This window comes from Tauraco erythrolophus, chromosome 2 (genome assembly GCF_009769465.1).
Source record: "Tauraco erythrolophus isolate bTauEry1 chromosome 2, bTauEry1.pri, whole genome shotgun sequence".
Classification (NCBI taxonomy): domain Eukaryota; kingdom Metazoa; phylum Chordata; class Aves; order Musophagiformes; family Musophagidae; genus Tauraco; species Tauraco erythrolophus.
Genome location: NC_141466.1, coordinates 117,049,124 through 117,071,497, shown reverse-complemented (window position 1 = coordinate 117,071,497; position 22,374 = coordinate 117,049,124). Strand labels below are relative to the sequence as shown.

Genomic DNA, 22,374 nt, shown 5'->3' with positions numbered 1-22,374 from the left:
GCCTGAGTTCATTCAGGATTCAAGCCTCCGGAGGCCACTGCCTGCCTGCTCAGTGGCAATTTTTTGAAAAAGCCTGCAAGTATCGGTACTGCATTTCTCTATGCTGCTGTATTCAAGGGCAAAGAGAGGTGCTCAGATTTAATACATATACAATGTGGTGCAATTTTATTAAAATATATGTTACTGGTAGGAGAAAGAAAATTTAAACAATTCTGATGTCTTAATCATGTGCATTCATGCACATACATATCAATACAATTTCCTTTTCATTGTGAAATAAAAATGCATTCAAAAACAATGGGATAGGAATTCTAACTGAAAAACATATAAACCTAGAAATAAGTACCTAATCTTATATTTGATCTGTGCATAAAACTCTTACTGGTGTCAACATGAGTCTCAAATGTGAATGAAGATCAGTATAACCAGATATGGAGGTTGAATTTCATTTCACTTCACATATTTATCTATGCACAGCAGTACAAGATAAAGCCTGGATAACAGTTAATCCAGACTTTACCTGAATCTAATTCTTAAAACTGCAACCTTAAATTTATTCTAACACAGGTCTGGATACTTATGCATACATTAAAGTTTCAGAAGATGTATATGTACAGAATGGAAGCACAGAATGGTGTATACAAAGCACGATTTGGAAACCAAGCTATAATTTTTCATCTTTGATTTCTGTGATATCTGAGCATCTCTGTAAGTTAGACTACATAAGAAAACAGAAGGATTTAATATTCAGAGTTAGTTTTGTTTATATTGCTGGTATGAAAAGGCTACATTTTATTCATTTTATTAAAATTGTCCTAAAACATGTTCACCGCAAGTTTGCCATGTTTAAATTTTGTTTGGCCTATGCTCTGCATGGAACTCACACACCAAATTATGAAAATATCCTATCTTCATTTCTGCTTCCACTATCCTATCCTGTGCCCCTAACTCTCTGCTCGGAGCCAAGTTCAGTATATAGATGGAGTGGATCATACATGAGGCATTCCTACTAAATGTTTAATTCCTAATTCACAAAGAAAAGGCTTTTATCATTTTGCTTATGAAGTAATGGTGCACAAATGAATATTTTCAATATATGGTATGCCTACACATGGCTAGATAAGGCTAGAACTTTCCATGACTATCTATTGTGTATTCTCTACTATAAGCAGACTGTTATTTTGAAAATCCAGCAGTGGTTGCTATCATGATAGATTTATCTATGTCATTTTAAACCACTCCGTGGATTGCACAGGTACAGTAATAGTAATTCTTCACTCCTCCATAGCCTTCATCCCTAGATTGCAAAAATATAAAATAAGGTAAGTATCATTATGTTCTTTTAGCAAGTAAGTACAAGTAACCTTACTGCTTCAGAAAAAATGTAAAAATACTGTGTCTTGAGGACTAGCACTAAATTTTTTAATTGATAGATGTTTGGTTTGAGAGGTGTATTTTTTTACATTCACTTGACTTCCTTTTTTCATTGAACAGCACTGTAAGTGACTTTTAAAATTCAAGTGGCTTCCATGATATTTTCAAGAGGCACTTCTACCATTTATGTTTTTTCCAACATACATATAAGAATCATTGATTTACAACTGACCAACCTCACGTATCATTTTAGCAAAAATAGTAGCTACCAAGCAGTGGTAATCTCCTGAAGCTAGGCCTTTTGTTCAGGTCCTTATAGCCATAAAGATCATATTTAAATGCAAGCTAGTAAGAGATTACCTTCTTTGCATTCCCATGGGAGACGTGACAGTGATTTGTTTCATACCTTCCAAGAGCTGAAAGAGCTCACATAAAGTAGCTGCTGAAAAGTCACAATTTTATTAAGGAAAAAGGTGTCGGAATGTTCTATTAGTTTCACTTTCCCTCTACTGAACGCAGTTAAGGCCAAGTCAAAAGTCTGAGATTTCTTACTATAGTTGCCAACACAAAAAGTTAAAAGCCGAAAGACATGATGAAACTAATGCTTCCAGAAGACCATGCAGCAAGGGATCCAAGCAAGGACATTCAGTATTAAAAGAATGGAGCTTCACTGTGGATCCTGATACTTTGTGTATTCAGCATGCCTTTCTTGCAGCCACACTTACAGAGAAAGACCTCACGTGGAAACATTTCTGCTCTCTTTCCCAAGCTGTGAACTGCAGCACAGCTGTGTGATGTTTCCCAAGCAATGACTTTGTAGGCATCCCTTCAGGATGAGGCTCAGCTTTCATTTACGTTGCTGTAAGCCCCAGGTAATCCCACCAGCTGCAGGGTGCTGTGTTTGGAAGCAGAATCTGTTGCGCAAGAGACGGGCGCATCAGGCCCTTCATTGTAACTATGCATCTAGAAAGGCTGACATTAAAAAGCAGTAATTCAGCAAAACAATCATTAGTCTGTTTGGAACATCACTTGAGATTTGGGACTGATAAGATATGAATCCTTTAAGACTGATTGCAGTCAGGATTATTTTCTTTGAACTCCCCCCAAGTACTATGAGTCATTTGTGCACCTGATTTTCTTTGTGAATTAGAAATCATAGGAACTCTCTAGGAAGTCTGCTTTCCAATAAAGAGCGGGATATTTTATTGCACACCTTCTTTGTGTGAATGAATTTTAATTAATTGCAAATAAGAAAATAATGTATCGCTTTTTGTAGTTGTTGAAGAAGAGGAACACATTTAACACGTGAGCAATTAATAACTTCTAAAATGGGTCCTAAAACAGCTAAGAATAAGCCTGATTTTAAACCAGACATAAAATGTGAAAAATATTCTCTCTACATCACATTATTCTCAGTGAGAATATAAGTATCTTTTTATTATCGTGAATTAAACAAGCTGAATATTTTTGGTTAAAGAGTAATGAAATTTGGCTCTAGTTGAGTGTTTATCATTACGAATATCTGTTTTGAAAAGTCACTAGACCTGTACTGGTATGATTGAATTTCATCTCACAATACAAATATAAAGCAAAATCTATTTCTCACAGATTTATGAAGTAGCTTCAGAAGCTGTCACTTAAATTTTCTTTATTGCTATGTGTTTTATATTGCATATCTGATAATTTGCCTTCTCTGGAACAAATTCATTCTGCTGTCACGTTTCACACAAATAAGGAGACATCCCTTGCATTATCATTTAAGTGTGACGAAGAAGTTTTATTTAATTACCTGAAATGCTCATTTTTATGAGGGGAAAAAGATCAGACCCAGCCCATTTTTCAGGTTTACACTTCTCCAGGTTTTTAACGTCATTTCACATGTAGAGGACAGGAAGTCCTCTCAGCAAAGTGTTCAAAGCAATAGAATCAAAATACAACAAAGACGGATGGAATATTAAAGGAATTGGTTGGATTTGAAAGCATTTTATTACTTTCTGTCTTCCCAACTACTTCACAGAAGAAATACACAATAAAACAGCACCCAGTGTTTGAATTGCAGTTCTGTTACTCGTAGCCCAAAGCATTCCAACCAGTGGTTGAAAAATGCTCTTTGATTTCCCTCTGTGATACAGACATCTCATAGGAAACAGATGCCTGTCACAAAACATTTTTGTCACTGTGACACCACCTTCCCCTGCTCCCTTGTTTATTGCTGACTGTGCTCTTGTTTCCCTTCAAGGTCTGGCGCACCTGATGATGGGCGACCAAGGTATGGGCTCTGTTCCTTTTCCACTCTGCTTTCATTGTTTCTTCTTGTTCTGTAGCTGCTTTGAATCCATCACTGCAAACGATGGGCAAATGCTTGAAAGCTGTCTTTGGCTGCAAATAAACACATGGTTTTAGTCACATCTTTTCTTATTTTTTTTTTTTTCTGTTTGCTCCGTAAGCTTTTGTCCTTCCTGCCTCCTCAACTCCCCCTCTTGCAATACAATAACTGAAAAGCGGTGAGAGAAATAAGAAGGTGGTTAAGAAAATTTCATGTATTTATCAAAAAATACAATTATGGGTGATTCTATAAAAGATAAACGAAGTACAAGAACACTCTTCAGATAGCTCCTGAAAGAAGATACTCAGCTTGTCACATTGTACACATTGAAGAGTCCATTTACATTAATGCATGGCTGATTGGAAATGTGCGGAAAGCACCTGCTCCTGGCTTCTGGAATGCTGAGAGTACAATTTTGCAACCTAATGAAATCAGTGATTTTTTTCCTCCCAGCCCATTGTCCATGTTACTTTTGTGTCACTCCTCCTTATCTAAGCATGGATTACTTCTGTGTTTCTCTGCATGTACATGATTGGAAAGAAATAAACCAAATACCCAATATGACACTGATTGCATCTCCATTTGTCTCCAGACACGTACCTTATACTTTGTCTCTTCATGTTCAGATACTATGGCATTTACATATACTCATGACTCTTACTGTTGTTTCTCTCCTCTTCTTTATTCTCTCTTTGTCTGGAAATGCTTTCTTCATGGAACCATTTCACCAAATCCATAGGTAAAAGTAAAGGTATTACATGATTTTCTTTATTTTTTAATGCCATCAGTATACTTTAATGTATGTATAAGTAATGCAAATAAATGTAAATCTTTTGCACTGATAACATGAGGTAGGTATATTTTTAAAGTAAATATTTCATGGATATCAAGGTAAGGAGAAGTATCTTAAATACAGGCTGACCTTTTTTAAAGTTGTCTCCTGGTTTTGTGAGAGATGTAAAGCTTTGGCAGTGATAAAGGAAGCTACAGTTATAGGAAGCATTCAGGATGAAATAACAGCCACGTTTTGAGGTATGCATTTTTCTGTTCTCAAAGAATTGTAGTCTAAACCATCAGGCACAGAAAAAAGCACGGTGTTGTTCAACAGAGACTCTTTGGAGATTATCTGTCCAGGGCCGGTCCACAGCTTGATGTAAGTTTTAAATCTGAGTAGCACTGCTATGAGCTGATCACATTTGCCCTGAGATTCTCCTGGTGTATTAATCACTTTGATTATATCTGAGGCAAGAATTGGACAAAGGAATGAGGAAGAATGAACACCAAAGAGAAGTGTGGGGTTTATTTCAGAATTTTTTACTCTTTTTTGTTTCTTTATGTAAAGAATACCAGCCTTTTCACTTTCTTTCTCCTGAGGGAACTTGTGCGGCAGGGTCAAGGCTTTTCCTGTATAAATAAACATCAGGTTTTGCTACGAGGATGCTTGTTCACAGACATCATGTAAATGTATTTTTATGATGAGAAGCTGGTCATTAAAAGCTGTTAAATCTGTGTTGCATATGATGAATAATACAGTTCTGTTTATCTTAAGCACTTTCAGGGTGTGCCTACTCTTGGTATAAATCAGGAATCTAATCTGTATGGTCATTCTTTGCTAACTAGTTAAATTAGAAACAACCTTCCAGGTTCCATGGCTAATTTAGTGTTTTCACCCCTAGAAAGTTCATGTGATGCAAAGACTATTCACAAACCTGTAGAGTCTCATATCTCTTTGTATCAGACTTTCTGGAGAGAGTGTGTACCTGGTTATATAGGTGGGATACAGTTTGAAGCGTTATGTGTGTTCTGGAGCTGTAATTCTTCTTGCTTAGTAGAAGTTTTAAGCAACTAGAATGAAAAATGGTCTACTGATTTCTTTGTTTTATAGGATTGTTTTGTTTGTTGGATGGCTGATCCTTGTTGTGTTTTTCTTAATAGTACCTTGTATGTATGACTCCTTTATTACTTCCTGTTACTATCTTATTCCTTAATGGTAGATGTCTTGGGTGGAGCTACCTTAAAATAACATTTTATAGTTACTGAACCTTGACGTTACAGATGGTTTTTATTAATATGAGGGAATTCTTTTTTTAGATTATTCTGTACACAAAATACATGTAGTAGTATGTACAACACTGAAAGTTTTTTTGTGTAAAAGGATGAAAACATAAATATTATGAGTAATCATAATCATAATCATAATCATAATCATAATATAATTAGAAGTTGATCTGGAAACCAGATGATAGCAAAATAAAAATTTTTGCAACTATTGTGCAATAGTTAGACATTTATATTTTTACATTAAAAGGTTTAACAATTATATTCACCAAAAATTGACCTTGGATATATTAGCTACGTTTAATGTTTAATGATGTGCCATGTGACATAATTTAAACACCAGTCACCAGTCATCTAATCATTTGACTACATTTTTCTTTTCACATTATAATTTTTTATTAGATTTATCCAGTTTATAAGGGAAAACTGATTACTATGTTTTGATAATCACAATATTCCTTCTGCAAATAGAATGGTGTATGTTTGTTCAAATGGGTGGAAAGGGTTTATATGTATAGAAACTCCAGTTGCTTATAACAGAAAATATCCCTTGATATCAAACCATATCCTTAACCTGAGGAAAATGCCCTCATTTTATTGACTATCCTGAAACTGCACTAATATCAGCTATTGAATCATATGACCTTGAAACAGTTGTGATAACACACATTCATAACACATGACAGTATAACAAATTAGGAGAGTGTTGGAAAGGAACGAAGGGACAGAAGATGAGCTCAGCATTGATTTCATTTGCATCTATTTCAATCTTTCATTGTAAGTTCAATTCCTTCAGAGGTAGGTAAGGTCAGTAACAAAAGTGATTGCAAAATTCAGAGTGATTATATCATGAATTAATCTTGTTTTGAAAATATAAGCAATAAAATGTTTTTAAGAAGCTTTGCTATGTAATTTGCCCTGAAGAGTACAAATGCTGAAGTATCACCATCTTCTTTAATTTTGTAGATGTTCTTTGGAATACTGGAAAAGGAAAAAAAAATAAATAAAAAGCAATGTACCATCAGAATTAGGACAAGATTTTGACAGGGCAGGGAACTGGTGTTGACAGAGGAAGGAGGGGTGAGGCAGCCTTTCCAAGCGGGCAAACAATACAAAATCCAGTACAATCTCACTGGACACACCTGGTATTTGTCATTTTTTTTTAAATATAAATTGGGATACTGGGGGTAATTTCCCCACAAAATTTTTATTGAAGCTTTAACAATATTAACAAAGCCATCACCGTCTCTTAGAGAAAGGCAGAAGCAAAGCTCAGAAGATATCACAGTGCTGAGACATCTGCCAGTACTCGAGGTCATATAACTTAATCTATCTGCAAAATCAGCTGGCATAAAGGAGGATGTAACATACAGCTGAGAGCTTATATAGAATTTTGTCTCATAACTTCAGAGCTAAATAAAATGCATAATTCTAGGAAGAGCCTCAAACTTTTACTCGTACTGGCATTTATTTATTTTCTAATCAGCGTCACATATGTTCAGAAATAGTTAAGAATTCCTTTTTTTTTCTCCCGGAAATCACTTACCTACACACAACTTTAGCAGTAGAGTTGTCACAGATGCAGTGGTGAAAAGATATAGGTGAGGTAAGTTTTGTAAATGGGGTTCACATTTTTACTAGACCACTTAAATATGCTACTCAGAGCAATTATTTGAATTTGAAGCAAACCTTGAATTCTGCTGCACTTAACAGACAAGGAGAAGGATTTGGTTGCCCAAACCAAATTTGTGCCAAAACAAATTTTTTCTGCATTCTCCAACTGATGTAGGTGGTCTAATAAAATTACTATTTCCACCTGAAGGCCTTACCTCATCAAAAGTTAGTACCTCTTGAATTTCCCATGGAGAATTATTTTGTGTTACATAGTAATGCAACGAAGATTACATGGCAACTAATGGAAAAGACTCTGATTCTTTATTTTTTCGAAAAAACTCCTTTTACTTTTCTTTTCATGTGCAATGGAAGGGATTTATAATTCAGTTAATATAACATAAAGTGACATATGTTGCTTCCTTTTTATATTGCCTATACACATTTTTACTTGTTATTTATTTCTATGTAAATAATGTACTTTTGACTATATATATGTTACTCATTCTATAGCTAAACACTATGTTTCTATTCCTGATGCATTACTTTAGAGATTATCTGCAGCTTTAAATTGTACATTTGTCACTCAGGTCCATAACAAACTATTAAATGAAATCTAGCTGAGCAATAAGTATTTCTACCAAAAGATTGATAGTACAACTGCAATTTATTGCGTTAGATTACAAGCTTTTGATGTGCTGGTTGTATGTAAATGCTGAAGAAAAACCGCAGCACGTCAGTATATATGTGTGTCAACTTCCTTGCCAAAAGAAGGCAAGATTTGTATTACACAAGCATCGTACAATATCTATAAAACCAAAGTGACGCCACTAATTTGTTAATTACCAATCACACAATTCAGATGACAGCTGCAAAAAGAGGGCACTGAAAAATAAAAGTAATTTAAATAAATCTTAATGGTGAGCATTAACATCGTATGTTACAGTTAAGTAATTATGTAGTGCTTGTGTCATGCAACCCAAATATCACCAGTGCCAATAACCTCCACTAACATCAAATTATGTGGAATTCAGTCATTAACCTCAATGCGACCACAAGTTCATCTGATTGTGATTACTTGCATTTTTTGCTCTGTTTTCAAATAACCAAATTAGTTTTGGCCTCTTACACTCTAATCCTCCTGGGATTGTTGAAAAGTCTACCCTCATCTGCTTTTGTGCATGCTGCTTCAAAGCGGGTCTGAAAGCCACACATCCTCCAGCCTTTCCTCGACTTGAGCCACCAGTAGTCCAGAAGCCATGTGAAGGCTTTGATACAGCACCCAGCTCTAGCACAGCGTCTGGTTTTTGGCTCTGTGCCCCGTTGACATGGATTCAGTTACATGCCTTCCCAACTGCAGCTGGCTTTTGCCTGGCAAGCGCAAAACGTGGACAGAAGGCTTTCTTGACTCTCTGTGCTTATTCACATAGTTCTATATCCTAGGTGGTGGCAGCTTATTTGAAAGACTCCCTGCTAGAATTGAGCTGAGTTAATTTAGGAGTTTTACACAGAATGGGGTTGCCAAAACTAAGTAACTGAAATTATTTCTAAGTGACATTACAGCAGAAGAATGGATAACCTACATTTCCCCCGTCAATCTTGTAGCTGGTTCTACTGATAAAACAGAACAAATCAATAACGTTTAAAATTTATCCTCCATTTAACAGGTCCCAAACATTCTGACAGTCTTGTATAATTTACAAAATGATGAGCACAAGAATTTTAAAAATACTCTATATAAAATTTGCCTGTTTTTTTTTTTTTAAAGAGAATTACATTTTAAAAGAAATTAAAGAACTTTAAATATAAAGATCTTCAAAGTGCTCCAAAAAGCAGTAACTACACGTCATATCGGTTCTGTAGTGACATTTTTTTTTCTCTAAAGAGCCTCATAAATATAGTTATGTAGTGGCTGATGTTCACCAAAAATATTGCAATTAAGTTCTTGTGCATAACCCATGCACCTATGCCTACACATATTTGTTCAAATAAATATTTATACTGTCTTTATATTTTTATTGGTAATCTGTTCAAATTTTTGTTCAATATCATAATGAAGTACACATTAAATATTTTAATCAGAGTGATGGTATCTTTATGTATTTAAAAGTTGGTGCATTGAAGCAAATAATTTACTTACTAACACTTCAGTGGGTGATACCTAGAAAGCTTAGAATTTGGAGCTGAAGATTCATCTTTATGTTGAAATGTGATCAATTAATGTTCCCTAAGGAGAAAAACGCAGCACAACATGACTGTTGAAGAAGTTTTCTGTCTGAAGTACATGGATCAGAAGATGTCCATCAACATCAGAACCAGAAATGCAAATTCTGTCTTGAGACACATATACCCAAAATTATATCTGAGATAGTTGATTCCTGATCAGGAGTATGAAACTAAATTGTAAGGACCTGCTGTAAAGATCCAGAAAACTATGTGAAGAAAGGGACACACATTTATTTAAAAAATTTTGTTTTTCTGACGTAAGTCACCATGTGATGATATCCAATCCATGACATGAGTTCTAGCACCTTTCCACCACCAAAATAAAACATTTATCGTATTCTGAAATCATTCTGATATCACTCAAAATTATTGTGTATCATATATACATATGTATATATGTCATAGGTCTCCTGGAGATTGAGAGGAAAGAAAGTAAATGCAGAACTACAAAGGATTTTATGTAAAAAATAATAATAATAAAAAAGTTAAATTTTCAAAAGTGTAGATTTCTACTGGGTCCAGAAGCATTGTAGGATAAGACGGTACATATTAAAGATTTTGCCTTTCTCGACACTAGGCTCCACTTCTGAGCATGGATTTCTCCAGAAGATGGGTATGCTGACAGAGAGCCTTTCAAAATAATATTACAGATCTTTCAAGATGAAAGAGATATATTTCAGGCCAAAAAGTAGGTGGGGATTTATTGAGGATGGGAAACAGTAAAGCTGTCACTCTGAAGAGGTAAAAAACATATTTGAGTAGGTAAGCAATGAAGAAATAGGAAAACCAGGGATTTCTTCCTTAAAGCAAACATTTCTTTTTATGTATATATAAATATACATACCAAATGAGAATTAAAAGCTGCAGTGATCTGTATCTTTTTTGCACAGTGGAATTCCATGAGAGTTTCATACAAACTTCATAGGCATTTCCAATGAAAAAGAGATTTCAGAGAGGTATATTCCTTGAATATCCTGTAGAATATCCTGGGACCTTCTCCTTTACACTTTCTTTTATTATCTGATGACATTACTGAGCCAAATACATTGTTAGAGTGACACTAAGGATGACAGCTTCACTCTGGGGTTGCACTACAGCTAAGATTTTCCTAGGATAAAATTCAGTTCTTGAACAACAGACTCTAATTTCTCTTATTTCAGTGAAAACCAAAAGTAAATGGAGATTATTGTAATCTCACTTGTAGCACAAGTCTCAACTGACTTTAACATTAATCCAATACGAATAACACTCAGTGGAGTTTCACCACTTAAGCGGAAAGAAATCAGAGCCCTAAGGAAGAGTGTTTTCAACTATCTCTAAGATTTGTCTGCATGCAATCTTCCTAAATTCAGAAGTAAACTTTATCACAATTTCTAAAGGAACTAAATTTAATGAAAGTGAAGAACTCTTAAGAAAACCACCCTAAAATTCTACTGATACCACTGAAAATGTGGACTAGGCTCTCTAAATGCACATCATAACGATATTTTTCCACTAAGAATGACTGTCCATGAAATAATTGAAAAAGATATTTAAATAGTCAGAATCAATTATTCTTTAGAGGTAAGAATGCTGGGTGCTAAATTTTTAACCTACTCTTTACAATAATTTTATATGGCTGTAATAATATGCCGAGCTACGTAGAAACAACAAAAATTAGAATTATCCAATCTCCTTTAAAATCTTATAATTAAACATTGTCATTTGCACTTATACTAGTAATATGTCTCTTTCTTGATATTCAAAGTCTTCTCTAACCCTGTCATTCTTAATTGCTTGAAGGTAGCTTTCTGTCTTCACTTCAGGGACCACACAGAGCAATTATCACTAGAACAGTGAAACTGTGCAATGAACTGGGAAATTCAGGAGCACAAAGGAGAAGACTTTCATAGGAGCTGAGTATAGACCATGGGCTATGGAATTTACTATGAAATTTCACCTTCACTGTTCTTTAAATGGTTTTCATGCATACGGACCTGTTATCCAAATACCTTTTCTCCAGACTTGGAAGAAAAGGAAAGTGATTGAATCGCCTTATTTTATTCATTTACTCTAGTGAAAGAAGTAATTTTTTCAGCACTTGTATCAGCTATATTTGAGGTTTTTTCTGTTGGCACCCACTTACACTAATTTTCTGATCAGCATGCCGTTTAATTTAAAGGCACGTACTTTAATTTAAAGGCTGTCTTTGTAACTTGCTAATGTGACTTAGAGATTCTGATGCATTTTGTTGCCTGCTTAAAGTAGACATTTGTTCCTTAAAGAAATGAAACATCTGGACTGATTCACTGGCACCTTCTCTAAAGCTGTATAGAAGCAACCTCAGATAACAACAGGCTACCAGAGAAACTGGTAGGCCACACCTGGCACTGTTGGCACCACAGCATTGACTTGAGTAGCCTCTTTATATTCGTGGTGGGAGGAAATAAAAGTAGCTGTGTCTAATCCCTTTCATCTGCCTTTGCATATTCTTCAGACAGGGAAGCCTGCCTGGAAAGCAAAATTGAGCAGTGAGTGAGTATAAGCGTGTGAATTTTTCTCTGAAGTTGCCCTTAGTTAATAGATCTGTCCTGCATTTTATATCATAAGCCATTGTTGTCTCATTTTCGGAAGGAGTATCCACCCAAAGGAAAGGAGGGTAAATATCTTCCTGTGACAATTAATATTCTGCTTCTGAAGCATAACTGTTAGCTGAAAACCCTAAGAGATTGATTCTTGATGCCAGCTACATTGGTAATTATGTGACCCCACTCCCAACCAACAGTAAGATCTCTCTCTAGGATTAAAAATTAGAAATAATTTACTCGATTTCCCACTTCATTGAACCTGAATATCTTTATTAGGAAGAACTTGGGTTATATCAAAAAGGTGTCAGATAAGTGCTTTCCATCTCAGAAAAAGGGCCTCACAGACATTTTGCTGATAATGCAAGCCAGTCCTTTGATTTTCTTAGTTAATGGCTCTGCTTAACAACTTACTCTTAAAAAGTACTAGGCTTAGTATTTGCACAAGTCCATGAGAAATCTTAAAAAAACCCACCAAGCTCAGTTACAGGCAAATCACCTTTGAAAACTATGTTTACATGCATATGAGATACTTAATGTTGTGATTTTACTATTGAACCTTTTGCAAAACAAAGCATAAATTACTTTTAGAGCTAAATACTTCTTTGACAATACTGTTTTTACTATAAATGGACGTGTCATTTAAATGGATGTTAGATATTATTTGTATTAACTACAACTACTGACTAGTTGTTACATAGTCTTCAATTTTAGAAGAGTTATTTGGGTGTAATTATATTGAACTATAACACTGGTATGTGTTTACATCATCACAAAGATGATGTGAGAGTTCAAAAAATTCTGATTCTATTTTAATTCAATCTTTGTATACCATAACACCTGCAGATCATTATGGTACAAGTACTGAACTGGTGGTCTCATTTCACCTAAATACTTGTGCAAACTAAAAATTTTGCAGATATACCTCGAGGTACTTACATTATTATGAACCTTCAAACACATGTAAATGTAGCTGTGTCTGTGCCAAGCATGCACTTATTTTTTTCATGTCCTTAGCAGACTTCTCAGCACAGTTGTCTGCAATAAATTATTCAAATAAGGATACTGTCCAGGACTGTAGCTGTATTACAAGGTTTGGAAGAAAATTTAGACTTCAGAAAAAAATCATATAAGAGTATCTAGGTGCAAGATTGGAGCAACACAAATAAACTTGGAAATTGGTAATTTTAGATGATTCTTGTATAACATATTTGTCTGTATAGAATTTTTATGTTCATACAGATCCATGCATCCTATATTAAAAAGCTATAGCAAGTCTATATACTGAACATTAGAAAAGGCCACCTGAGTCCCATTGCTAGTCTACTGCTATGTACCTCCTCAGAGCAAAGATGGGAGCTATTTAGACTACTGTGAGAGGATATATTCCTGTATTCCTATTGAAAATACTGAGAAGCACTGAATATATAGACTAAAAGCACAGTAAGTCATTCCCGTTTCTAAAGGACAAATTCCTCAACAGTAGTATATACTAGAATTCTTTAGCAGCTTTCCAGTACCTAAAGGGGGCCTACAGGAAAGCTGGAGAGGGACTTTTTACAAGGGTGTGTAGTGATAGGACAAGGGGCAATGGATTTAAACTGAAAGAGGGGAGATTTAGGTTAGATATAAGAAAGAAATTCTTTACATTGAGAGTGGTGAGGTACAGGAACAGGTTGCCCAGAGAAGTTGTGGATGCCCCATCCCTGGCAGTGTTCAAGGCCAGGTTGGATGAGGCTTTGGGCAACCTGGTGTAGTGGAGGATTTCCCTGCCCATGGCAGGGGGGTTGGAACTAGATGATCTTTGAGGTCCCTTCCAACCCAAACCATTCTATGATTCTATACACATTTAGCATACATGTAACATGCATGTAGCTGCATTCAGGACATAGGCACATACATGAATAAATAAAAATGCCCTGAAACTGTTCAGTTCTGCTATACTTCATGAGTTTACCTCTCAGAAATGCCAATATCTCAAGTTTTCTATAATGACAAATGTGTAATAAAAATGACTGCTGTGTATGCATCCATAAATCACTACTATGTGTCATTTATTCTCTCTTCCAGGAAAAGACATGTATTTGATATTTATTCATTGTTTTAAAATAGTCGAGAGACTTATGCCTTGCCTTGTCCCTGAAACGGATAGTCCTGTTAAAGAAACAGATTTTTGAAAGTTCTGCCTTTATTGAGCTGTTATAAAAGTAATACAAAAGTGTAATTAGTATTTTCCTTTCCAGAACACCTAGAAGATCTGTATATCAGCCCTATAACTTTTAATAAGTACATAGAACTCTCAGAAATGTACATATATCTAGGTCATGCTAATTACCCACCTTGGCAGCAAAGACTGTGCCTATACTTCTCTACCTAGTGGGCATACTCTTGAGACCCAAGTCAGAGGAGCAGGCTTCAGTAAATCTAAAAATACATTTCCTAGGTTCTTAGCCGTTAAACTGCTTAAAGAGGAGGTCTCTCATGTACTAGCTGACAGCCTGTAATTTGTGGTATGCAGGAAATAAGACTAGATAATAATAAAAAAAAACCCTTCTGGCCTTGAAGCCTATGAATCAGTAACATGTAAGAAAATTGTCAGACTATAAAAGCAGCCATCTCAGTTTTACTGTACTAGGAATAATTTTATCGTATTTCTTGTGTAGATGGAATTATGTGTCAATGAGTCCCTCAGAACACCAAGTCAAGCCTTAACAATCTTTATGAACTAACTGGAAAAACTTTCCCTTCAGTCAGAATGTAAGATGAAAACTGAAACATCTTCATGGAAAAGCCTCAAACATGTATGGAAGTGTGAATCAGAAGGAGATTAATCTTTCTTAAAGTTCGACATTTTGCTATGATAATTTATAGAGTACTTTAAATTGAGTACTACAGTTAACAAATCTCATTTTCAGGAATGTTATGCCATTCAGTGTTTTTATTCTATGCAGACTCTCCCATAACATATTTACAAGAGAGTATGGGGATCTTCCAGTTATACAGTAAGAAATGAGTTTACTGTGTTATGCAGCGATTGCTACACCAGATAAACCTGGGCAAAACATTTCTGTGAATTAATTTTGCAGTAAAACTGGAGCTGTTCATTTTTTCTCTTTGATACAGGGAAAAATGCTTATACAAAGCTGACAAATTCAATGAGGAACAGAAACGGTGGTCTAACCCAGAAAATTTTATAAACCAGAGGCTAAAGCAGTCCCATAAGAGTGCTCTGAATTAGGCAGAAGAAAGATTCAAACTCCTAAGATCCAGAGTTTTAATTTAAAGACTGAACCCAGTGTTCTAATATTCAGTTTCTTTTTGAACCTCATCATTCAAATATGTATTCACTGTGAGTTGAGTAGTCGTCTTTAGTTGCAAGATGCTCACACAAAAGGATAGGATGGAATCGTAGGCTACTTCAGTGAAGGACTTCTTATTCTACATCAGAATTATCTTTATTCATGAAGACTTCAAATAGTTTCTTAATCTTCAGTTTTACTGTAGCCAGGAAAAGATCCTGTTATTTGCTAAAATTCAGGAAGACAAACGGGAGTTTGTAGTTTCTTCCTGAACATAGGAAAAAAAATGGGAGGGTTATTTAACTCAATAAAGTTAGAATATATTTATTTTAAAAGAATTCCTAACTTTTCCCTGATAATACATGTTGACTATCAGAGGGGAGGAGGAAAGCCAATTGTCGAGGTGTATATTCTACACATCATTACTGATGTTCAGTTTCACACTTTGTAGACAAACAGACATTGTGTTATTAACATCCTGTTATTGACTGATAATTTGTTAATACAATGTGTGAAATGTATGTACAAACAGCTGAATATGTGCCACTGCGGAGAATGCAATAGCATATTCACCTGAATGGGGAAAAAAAGTCTGGTTTACAATTTTTTTGTTACTACTATTTCAGGTGCTAATTATTGAATATGTAATATGGAAGTGTCTCTGTGAGTAATAAACAGAAGGCCTCTCTTTCACTACATCTATCCTCATTTTTTAATCTGCCTCTGTGTCCTTAACGAAGCTGAAAATTTTGCATCCGTCAGCAAACTTGCTCTGTGAGGAAAAGCCATAGGGAAGTGGGAAACTGGACATTCAGTGTGCTCACATAAGGAAACGCTGAATGCTATTTTTCCATATCTTGGGGTTGTGTTCAGGCTGTACCAATGCTGCACAGAGGAACAGGCTTCAAACACACGCCCGTAGTTCCTCCTGTGTGGCTGTACGTTGAGCGTGGGGACTTCAGAAGCTCTGCTAGCAGCTTCCTGCTTGGGCTTAGTGTCATCCCTCAGAACTGGCACCGTCTGATATTTTCAGATAATTAATTTAGTAGAATTGTTTGACAATAGGACATATTGAAATGTCACTGCAAGGATGCAATCATATTTTTGAAAGCTGATATAAAGTAATTGACAACAACAACAACAAAAAATCAAAAAAAACCCAAACCCTCCAGCAGTTATAATTAGATCATTTTGTATAATTTATGTTGGATTGTAATATTCACCTTCACATAAATGAGAATACATGGGAGGAAAAAAACCCACACGATGTGTTTTCCTTTATATTTGCAATGTATTTTATATTTATTCCGTCTTGTGTTGCCTCTGTTTTCTGAGTCTTTGTTTAGCAGGAGAACTGATGAAGCCCTGATGCATTCGTGGTTGCAAAATGTCCGTCATTATGCTGAAGGACAAAGGAAAACCTAATTGGCAGTTAAAACATGAACTTTCTGTACCTTAAAGTACGCTTCTCTGTGACTATTTTGCCCTTAGTGCATCTGCTGACAGTTTCAGCAGATGTGTGAGTATCAGTGAAATGTGGTCATGACTGTTGACGTGCCGAGGCATGTTATTCGTGCTGAAAAATCAGCTTCCCAGTACTTCAGAATTGCTGTATCTTTGATTCAAAAGCTAGATTAATTTATTTTTAGGAGCTCTGCATGGAGCCCCTTTGATTGCTTCAATGTTTGAGCTTTTTGTAGGATTTTTGTCTGTAAGTAGGCACTAAGAATAAAACCAAGCAGACAGTAGTGCCAATCAGGATGGTTTGGGAAGAGAAATTTCTCAGTAGTAACACAGAGCAAGAAAGGAAGAAGAGAAAACTTCGAATGTTGTTGCTGGGTAAATTTCCATATGTCTTGTTACCGAAATTACCATTAATTTCCTCTAGATTTCAATTTTCTTTAGAAGCTATAGAAGCTGTATTTGGGCAATTTACCCTTCTGCATTGTTTTGTGTGGTTGTTTTTTTTTAAAAAAAAAAAAACTAATATGAGTAATGAACAGCTTTTCCGTGGTCTAAGAACAAAGCCACTACCTGTGTGGAGACAGATGAAATATTAATTGGATTACAGGTGCACTTAATTATCACGCACTGAAGATGTTCAGCTTTCCTATGATCAAGGCAGTAGTGTGAATAAGGGCTGAGAGAAAGTTTTTTTTCTTGTGCTAAGTAGAATCCTCAGATTATGAAAAGGGTGAGTAAAGCTGACTGGAACTTCACTAAATCTTTATGCATCTCTTGTCCCTCCCGTTTGCTGAAGGACATTGTTTTTCCTTATAGTGTGAAATTCATCTTTTGTGAAGTGCTTAGCTAATTAAATACCTGTATCACCTGTGAGATGCTTGCAGTGTGGGAGGACAGCGACTTTTGGCACAAGGTAGTAAGAGCAGCCTGTTCTGGCTTAATCGTGTTCAAAACTTTCCCCTGAAAAGCCAAGGCACTAAGTAGAAAGCTACATGGGTAACTTCAGTAGCCTGACATTTAAATCTGTTTCTAGACAGATTTGAAAACTACCTGTGTCTGTGAAGTCTCAATGAAGCCAGGAAGGCTCTGAAGAGCTATAGAACTACAAGCATGAAAGATTTTATTATTCTATTCTTTTCTCCTACTGTCTGCATCTCACTGCTGCTAGGAGAAAGGTAGGGTAACTAGCTGCTCCAGAAGCTTTAAATCAGCATGGCTATTTCTTGCAAAGTATTTTCCCCTAGGACAGACTGTTCTGGTATTCAATAGGCCCAAACAAACCTTTAATTAAAGCAACCACTCATCCACTTTGTTATTTAAATTGCGAGGGTCAGGAAGGGGATGAGAAGTGGAGAAGTTTAGAAGAATGGCGAGTGGAAAGAGCTGTCAGTGTGAGAGTGGACTGCAATTTAGAAGTGCAAAACCTAGATCTGGCAATCCTTTGACATCACTGGTTCCTTCCTTGGCTTGAGAGCATAAAGAAAAATGCCTGAGACCTGGAAGAAATGCCTCACGCAAGCTCTCTAGTTATTCATTTAATCTTTGAAAAGAAGAACCCTGGTTATGCATTTCTGTCACTTTTGATGTATGATCAGAGTTCAACAATGCTGTGTTTTTGTTAAAGACAATTCAACTCCAACACTTTCATATCTTCAATTTTCATAATTGATTTGATAACAAAATTACTTATATTAAGTTCATGACAACACTTTTTTGAGAGAAAAAGGCTTCCTTCAATCATTCTCCTCCCCTCATTACTGTATTTTAAGTCATATCTGTGAAAGTAGTAATAAATATTTTGTCTATAGGCCTGATTTGATCATCACCTGTACATCAGCAAAGACTCTTTTCAAATACTATGAATTAAATAGAGCTGTGTGTACTTTAGCATATGTGCTTTCAGACCAGTTGAAAAGAAGGATATTGTGAAGTAGATCTATATCAAGAGAGGAAAACCCAAGGCCTCTAGGTCTTAAGCAGAGGTCTGTGATGTTTCCCTAACCAGATTAGGTACATGGGCAAAACTAAGTAGCAGAGTGCTCTCATGTAATCCATGAGTTGATAGTGGTGGCAAAAGAAGTAAGAAATAAGAATGCAGAAGAAAGGAGAAAGAATTTACTATGTTTGCTTCTAAAATAAGCAAGCTGAAACAGTCAAAACCAGTTTTACCTCATCCTTTTACATCACTGACTTGTAAATAGAGCTTCTGTCCATTTCCACCAAAATTTTCATAAGGTTTTTTGCAGCTTAGCCTTAAATAAAAAGAAATAGTTGAAATAGTCTCTGACCCTCCAAAACATAAACATTTAAGGATAGCTCTTTACAAGTATGAAAGTACCTAACTATTACATGTGGAATTAGATATCTGGGTACTTCCAGATGCCTATTCCAAAACCACATTATTATAAGGTTAAAAGACCAAAGCACAAATGCTTCCAATCTAATATCAAATATAATGGTAGAAGAAAACAGAATGAAGAAGAAAAGGGAATAGGTAGAGTATATGTTATTACGAAATAATGCCCAAGCATTTATATTCCTCCTAAAGAAAGATATTGAATTTTTTATATCTAAATGTGGAAAAGGCCAAAAAAAAAAGGCAAAAAAAAAAACCCTTGCTATTTTTTAAGTCTATAAATTTTATGAGGAAAGGGCATACATACATTGCATACACACAAACATTACTTACATGCATTAAAATGTTATATAATCTGAAACAGAAGTAGCACTATTTCAGAACTACTTCTTTTTGTATAAATCCAGGAGCAATATCTATATAAAGTGACTCTAGAGCACAATGCAGCATGCTGAATGCATTTAAAATTTATCAGCAAACTTCTTTCAGTTATCAAGCTGGAGAACATTTATCCTATTCGTTACTGACATCTCCCAGAATTCCTTCATTGGTTTTGTGCAAATAGCTTGTCAGCCTTTTGGCAAATAGGGGTGATTTTCAGTAACATTTTCCAGATTCTTCAAATTGAATTATACATCCAGAGGCAGTCAATCTTTCTTACCATGAATTTTGCAGAAAAGAAATCTTTTTGTAGTGAAGGCTAGCTCTACAAAGGGGACCTAAGCTTTGCAGTGCTAACAGAGATATAACCAAAGTGCTAGAGAGATCCTGCCTGCCAGAATTCGCAATCCTTGGCTTAGCTCGCAGGATTGTTCTACAATACATGGAAAAATATTGTGTCTGTGGGTACTGGGTGAATTTTAGTCCAGGAAACTCCTGTAACTGTGAAGATGTGGATAAGCAAAGGTTGTGAGGTCTAAACTGTAGTTGTCACTATCTACGTTGTGAATTTGCAGCATTTTTGGCATTGAACATGACAATGCTGAGGTGGCACACCCATGGCCATAGCCCTGTGTATGTTTTGGCGACTTCTAGCTTTTGTTGGTTCTCCTCGAATTCAAATCTGTTAGAACATTTTATTTCAAAGCAGCTTTAAAAAACAAAGTGTCTATAATTTTAATGACAGTTATAGACTGTGGATCTGATTTTATTAATCCATTAAAAAGTGAGCTATATTACCATTTCATACAAGAAAGATGGGGAGAGGCTGTTCAGGAGGGCCTGTTGTGATAGGACAAGGGGTAATGGTTTTAAAATAGAGGGAGGTAGATTCAGGTTGGATATTAGGAAAAAATTTTTTACCATGAGAGTTGTAGAACACTGGAACAGGTTGCCCAGAGAGGTGGTGGATGCTCCATCCCTGGAGACGTTCAAGGCCCGGTTGGATGAGGCCCTGAGCAACCTGATCTAGTTGGAGATATCCCTGTTCCTTGCAGGGGGGTCGGACTAGATGACCTTTGAAGGTCCCTTCCAGCCCTATGATTCTATGATTAGTTTATGAATACTGGACAAGGTCTTTATTAGGCCTTTGACCTCTCTTTTCTTGCCTATTGAGAGTCTGGAAAAAAAGCCTAAACACATGGCGATTACAGCAATACGTGAAATCTTTACATGACAACTAGCACCAAAGCTGGGAGTAGCGCTGGGCTGTAGTATGGAGCTGTGCTTAAGTACAGAGAGCAGAGCTGCTGCTGTGCAACAGGCTGATCCAGCACAGGCAGCAGAATCACCAGAGGGACGGTGTAATCTCACATACACAAATCTTTTATTACTACTGACTGAGACACACTCAGAAGGGATTTAAGGTTTTGATCAGCCTGGAATATGCTGGGTGTAAAACTGCTTCCCTTCCAGTACTCAGATGTTCAGGACTCATCTGCTGTTGTAAAAGTCAATACAAGTGTGAAATTTGAAGGGTGCTGAATGAGGTGCTATGCAATGCCTTTAGTTTGGCATACCATATTGTAAAGAAAAGTCTGAGGTTCTCTTTTCACTATCAAATGTAGCCTTCTGCAAATGGAAAAAGGTGAGTTTCTAGAATTTTGGGTGAACTGGCAATGATTTAAGACTTTCCTTAAGAAAACACTTATTAGTACACAAGATTAGATTGGGGAAAGATGCCTTACGAATCTGTAAAGGTTTTGCTTATGGATTATATTATCAAATGTCAGCTAATAACTACTTTTTTATATGGCAAACCCACCTCTTTTTATCCAACTGTTATTCATCATCTAGTTTTTAGTTGTCTTAAAGAAAGAATGTGCATATAGGTGTGAGCTGATGGTCAATAAGTGATGATTTTTTTTCACTGGTTTTTGTATATCAAAATAAGGACAGATGACAAAGACAGTATTGTTTTCATGGCTTTACTTCTTTTGAATCTACTGTTGAAATTCTACTATTCTGTGTTTTCTTTGGAGTGAAAGATCAAAACAACTGATGCCTAATGTCCCAGTCTTACTGTTCAGCTGCAGGAAATACTCCCACTTTCTTGTGCAGGATTTCCATCTGCAAGCATGATGCAGAATGGAATTTGGCAGGTTTTTTATTAAGTGCTTTATTAAAATAGGAGCCAAATTTTCCTGTAGCCACTGTCTCTCTCTTCGGTTGCTAAGAGTGGTGAGTCTAAGATCAGGAAGGCAGGGGCAGAAGTGTAGACAAAGGTATGTCAGGCAGTAAGTCCATTGTGGTCAGGTGATGAAAGAGGCTGTCACAGATAGACCACTGATTTCGAAAGGCACCTTTCTACTAAGCAGGAGTTCTCAATAGACAGAAGTTGCTGAAGAACACTATTGCTACCTATGTGGTGAATTCAAGTTTTGGCAGAGCTGTTGCTGGGGCAGATATGCAAAACCCAGTATCTTTCCAGTGAGAAAAATTTTCATAGTCCATCTCTAGGAAATAACAACTAATTGCTCTAAATTTGTGAGGAAGGAGACAGGAGAAGACTGTGGTATTATTTATTGTAAAAGTATTGGGTATAACTGTATAAAAGCCACTATTCTGCCATGAAACCAGGTATTATGTCAGCTACTAATTTGCTTATGTGGTAAACTGTAAGTGCTGCTCTTGTCATTGAATTGCTCGTAGAAAAAA

At 35.9% G+C, this 22,374-nt stretch overlaps 1 protein-coding gene across 22 annotated transcripts in view; it reads left to right on the top strand.

Annotated features, from left to right (window-relative positions):
• NRXN1 (neurexin 1) overlaps positions 1-22,374 on the top strand; it is a 763,795-nt gene that overhangs the window by 81,713 nt on the left and 659,708 nt on the right. For 12 of the 22 annotated variants that reach the window (XM_086630195.1, XM_086630277.1, XM_086630243.1 and 9 more), the window contains 2 exons: positions 3,614-3,643; positions 4,440-4,451. The exons of 4 other annotated variants lie outside the window; for them this stretch is intronic. In XM_086630195.1, the coding sequence (XP_086486321.1) occupies positions 3,614-3,643; positions 4,440-4,451 (42 nt within the window). The remainder of the gene's footprint in view (positions 1-3,613; positions 3,644-4,439; positions 4,452-22,374) is intronic. 6 more of the 22 variants (XM_086630291.1, XM_086630253.1, XM_086630221.1 and 3 more) reach the window with 1 other exon arrangement.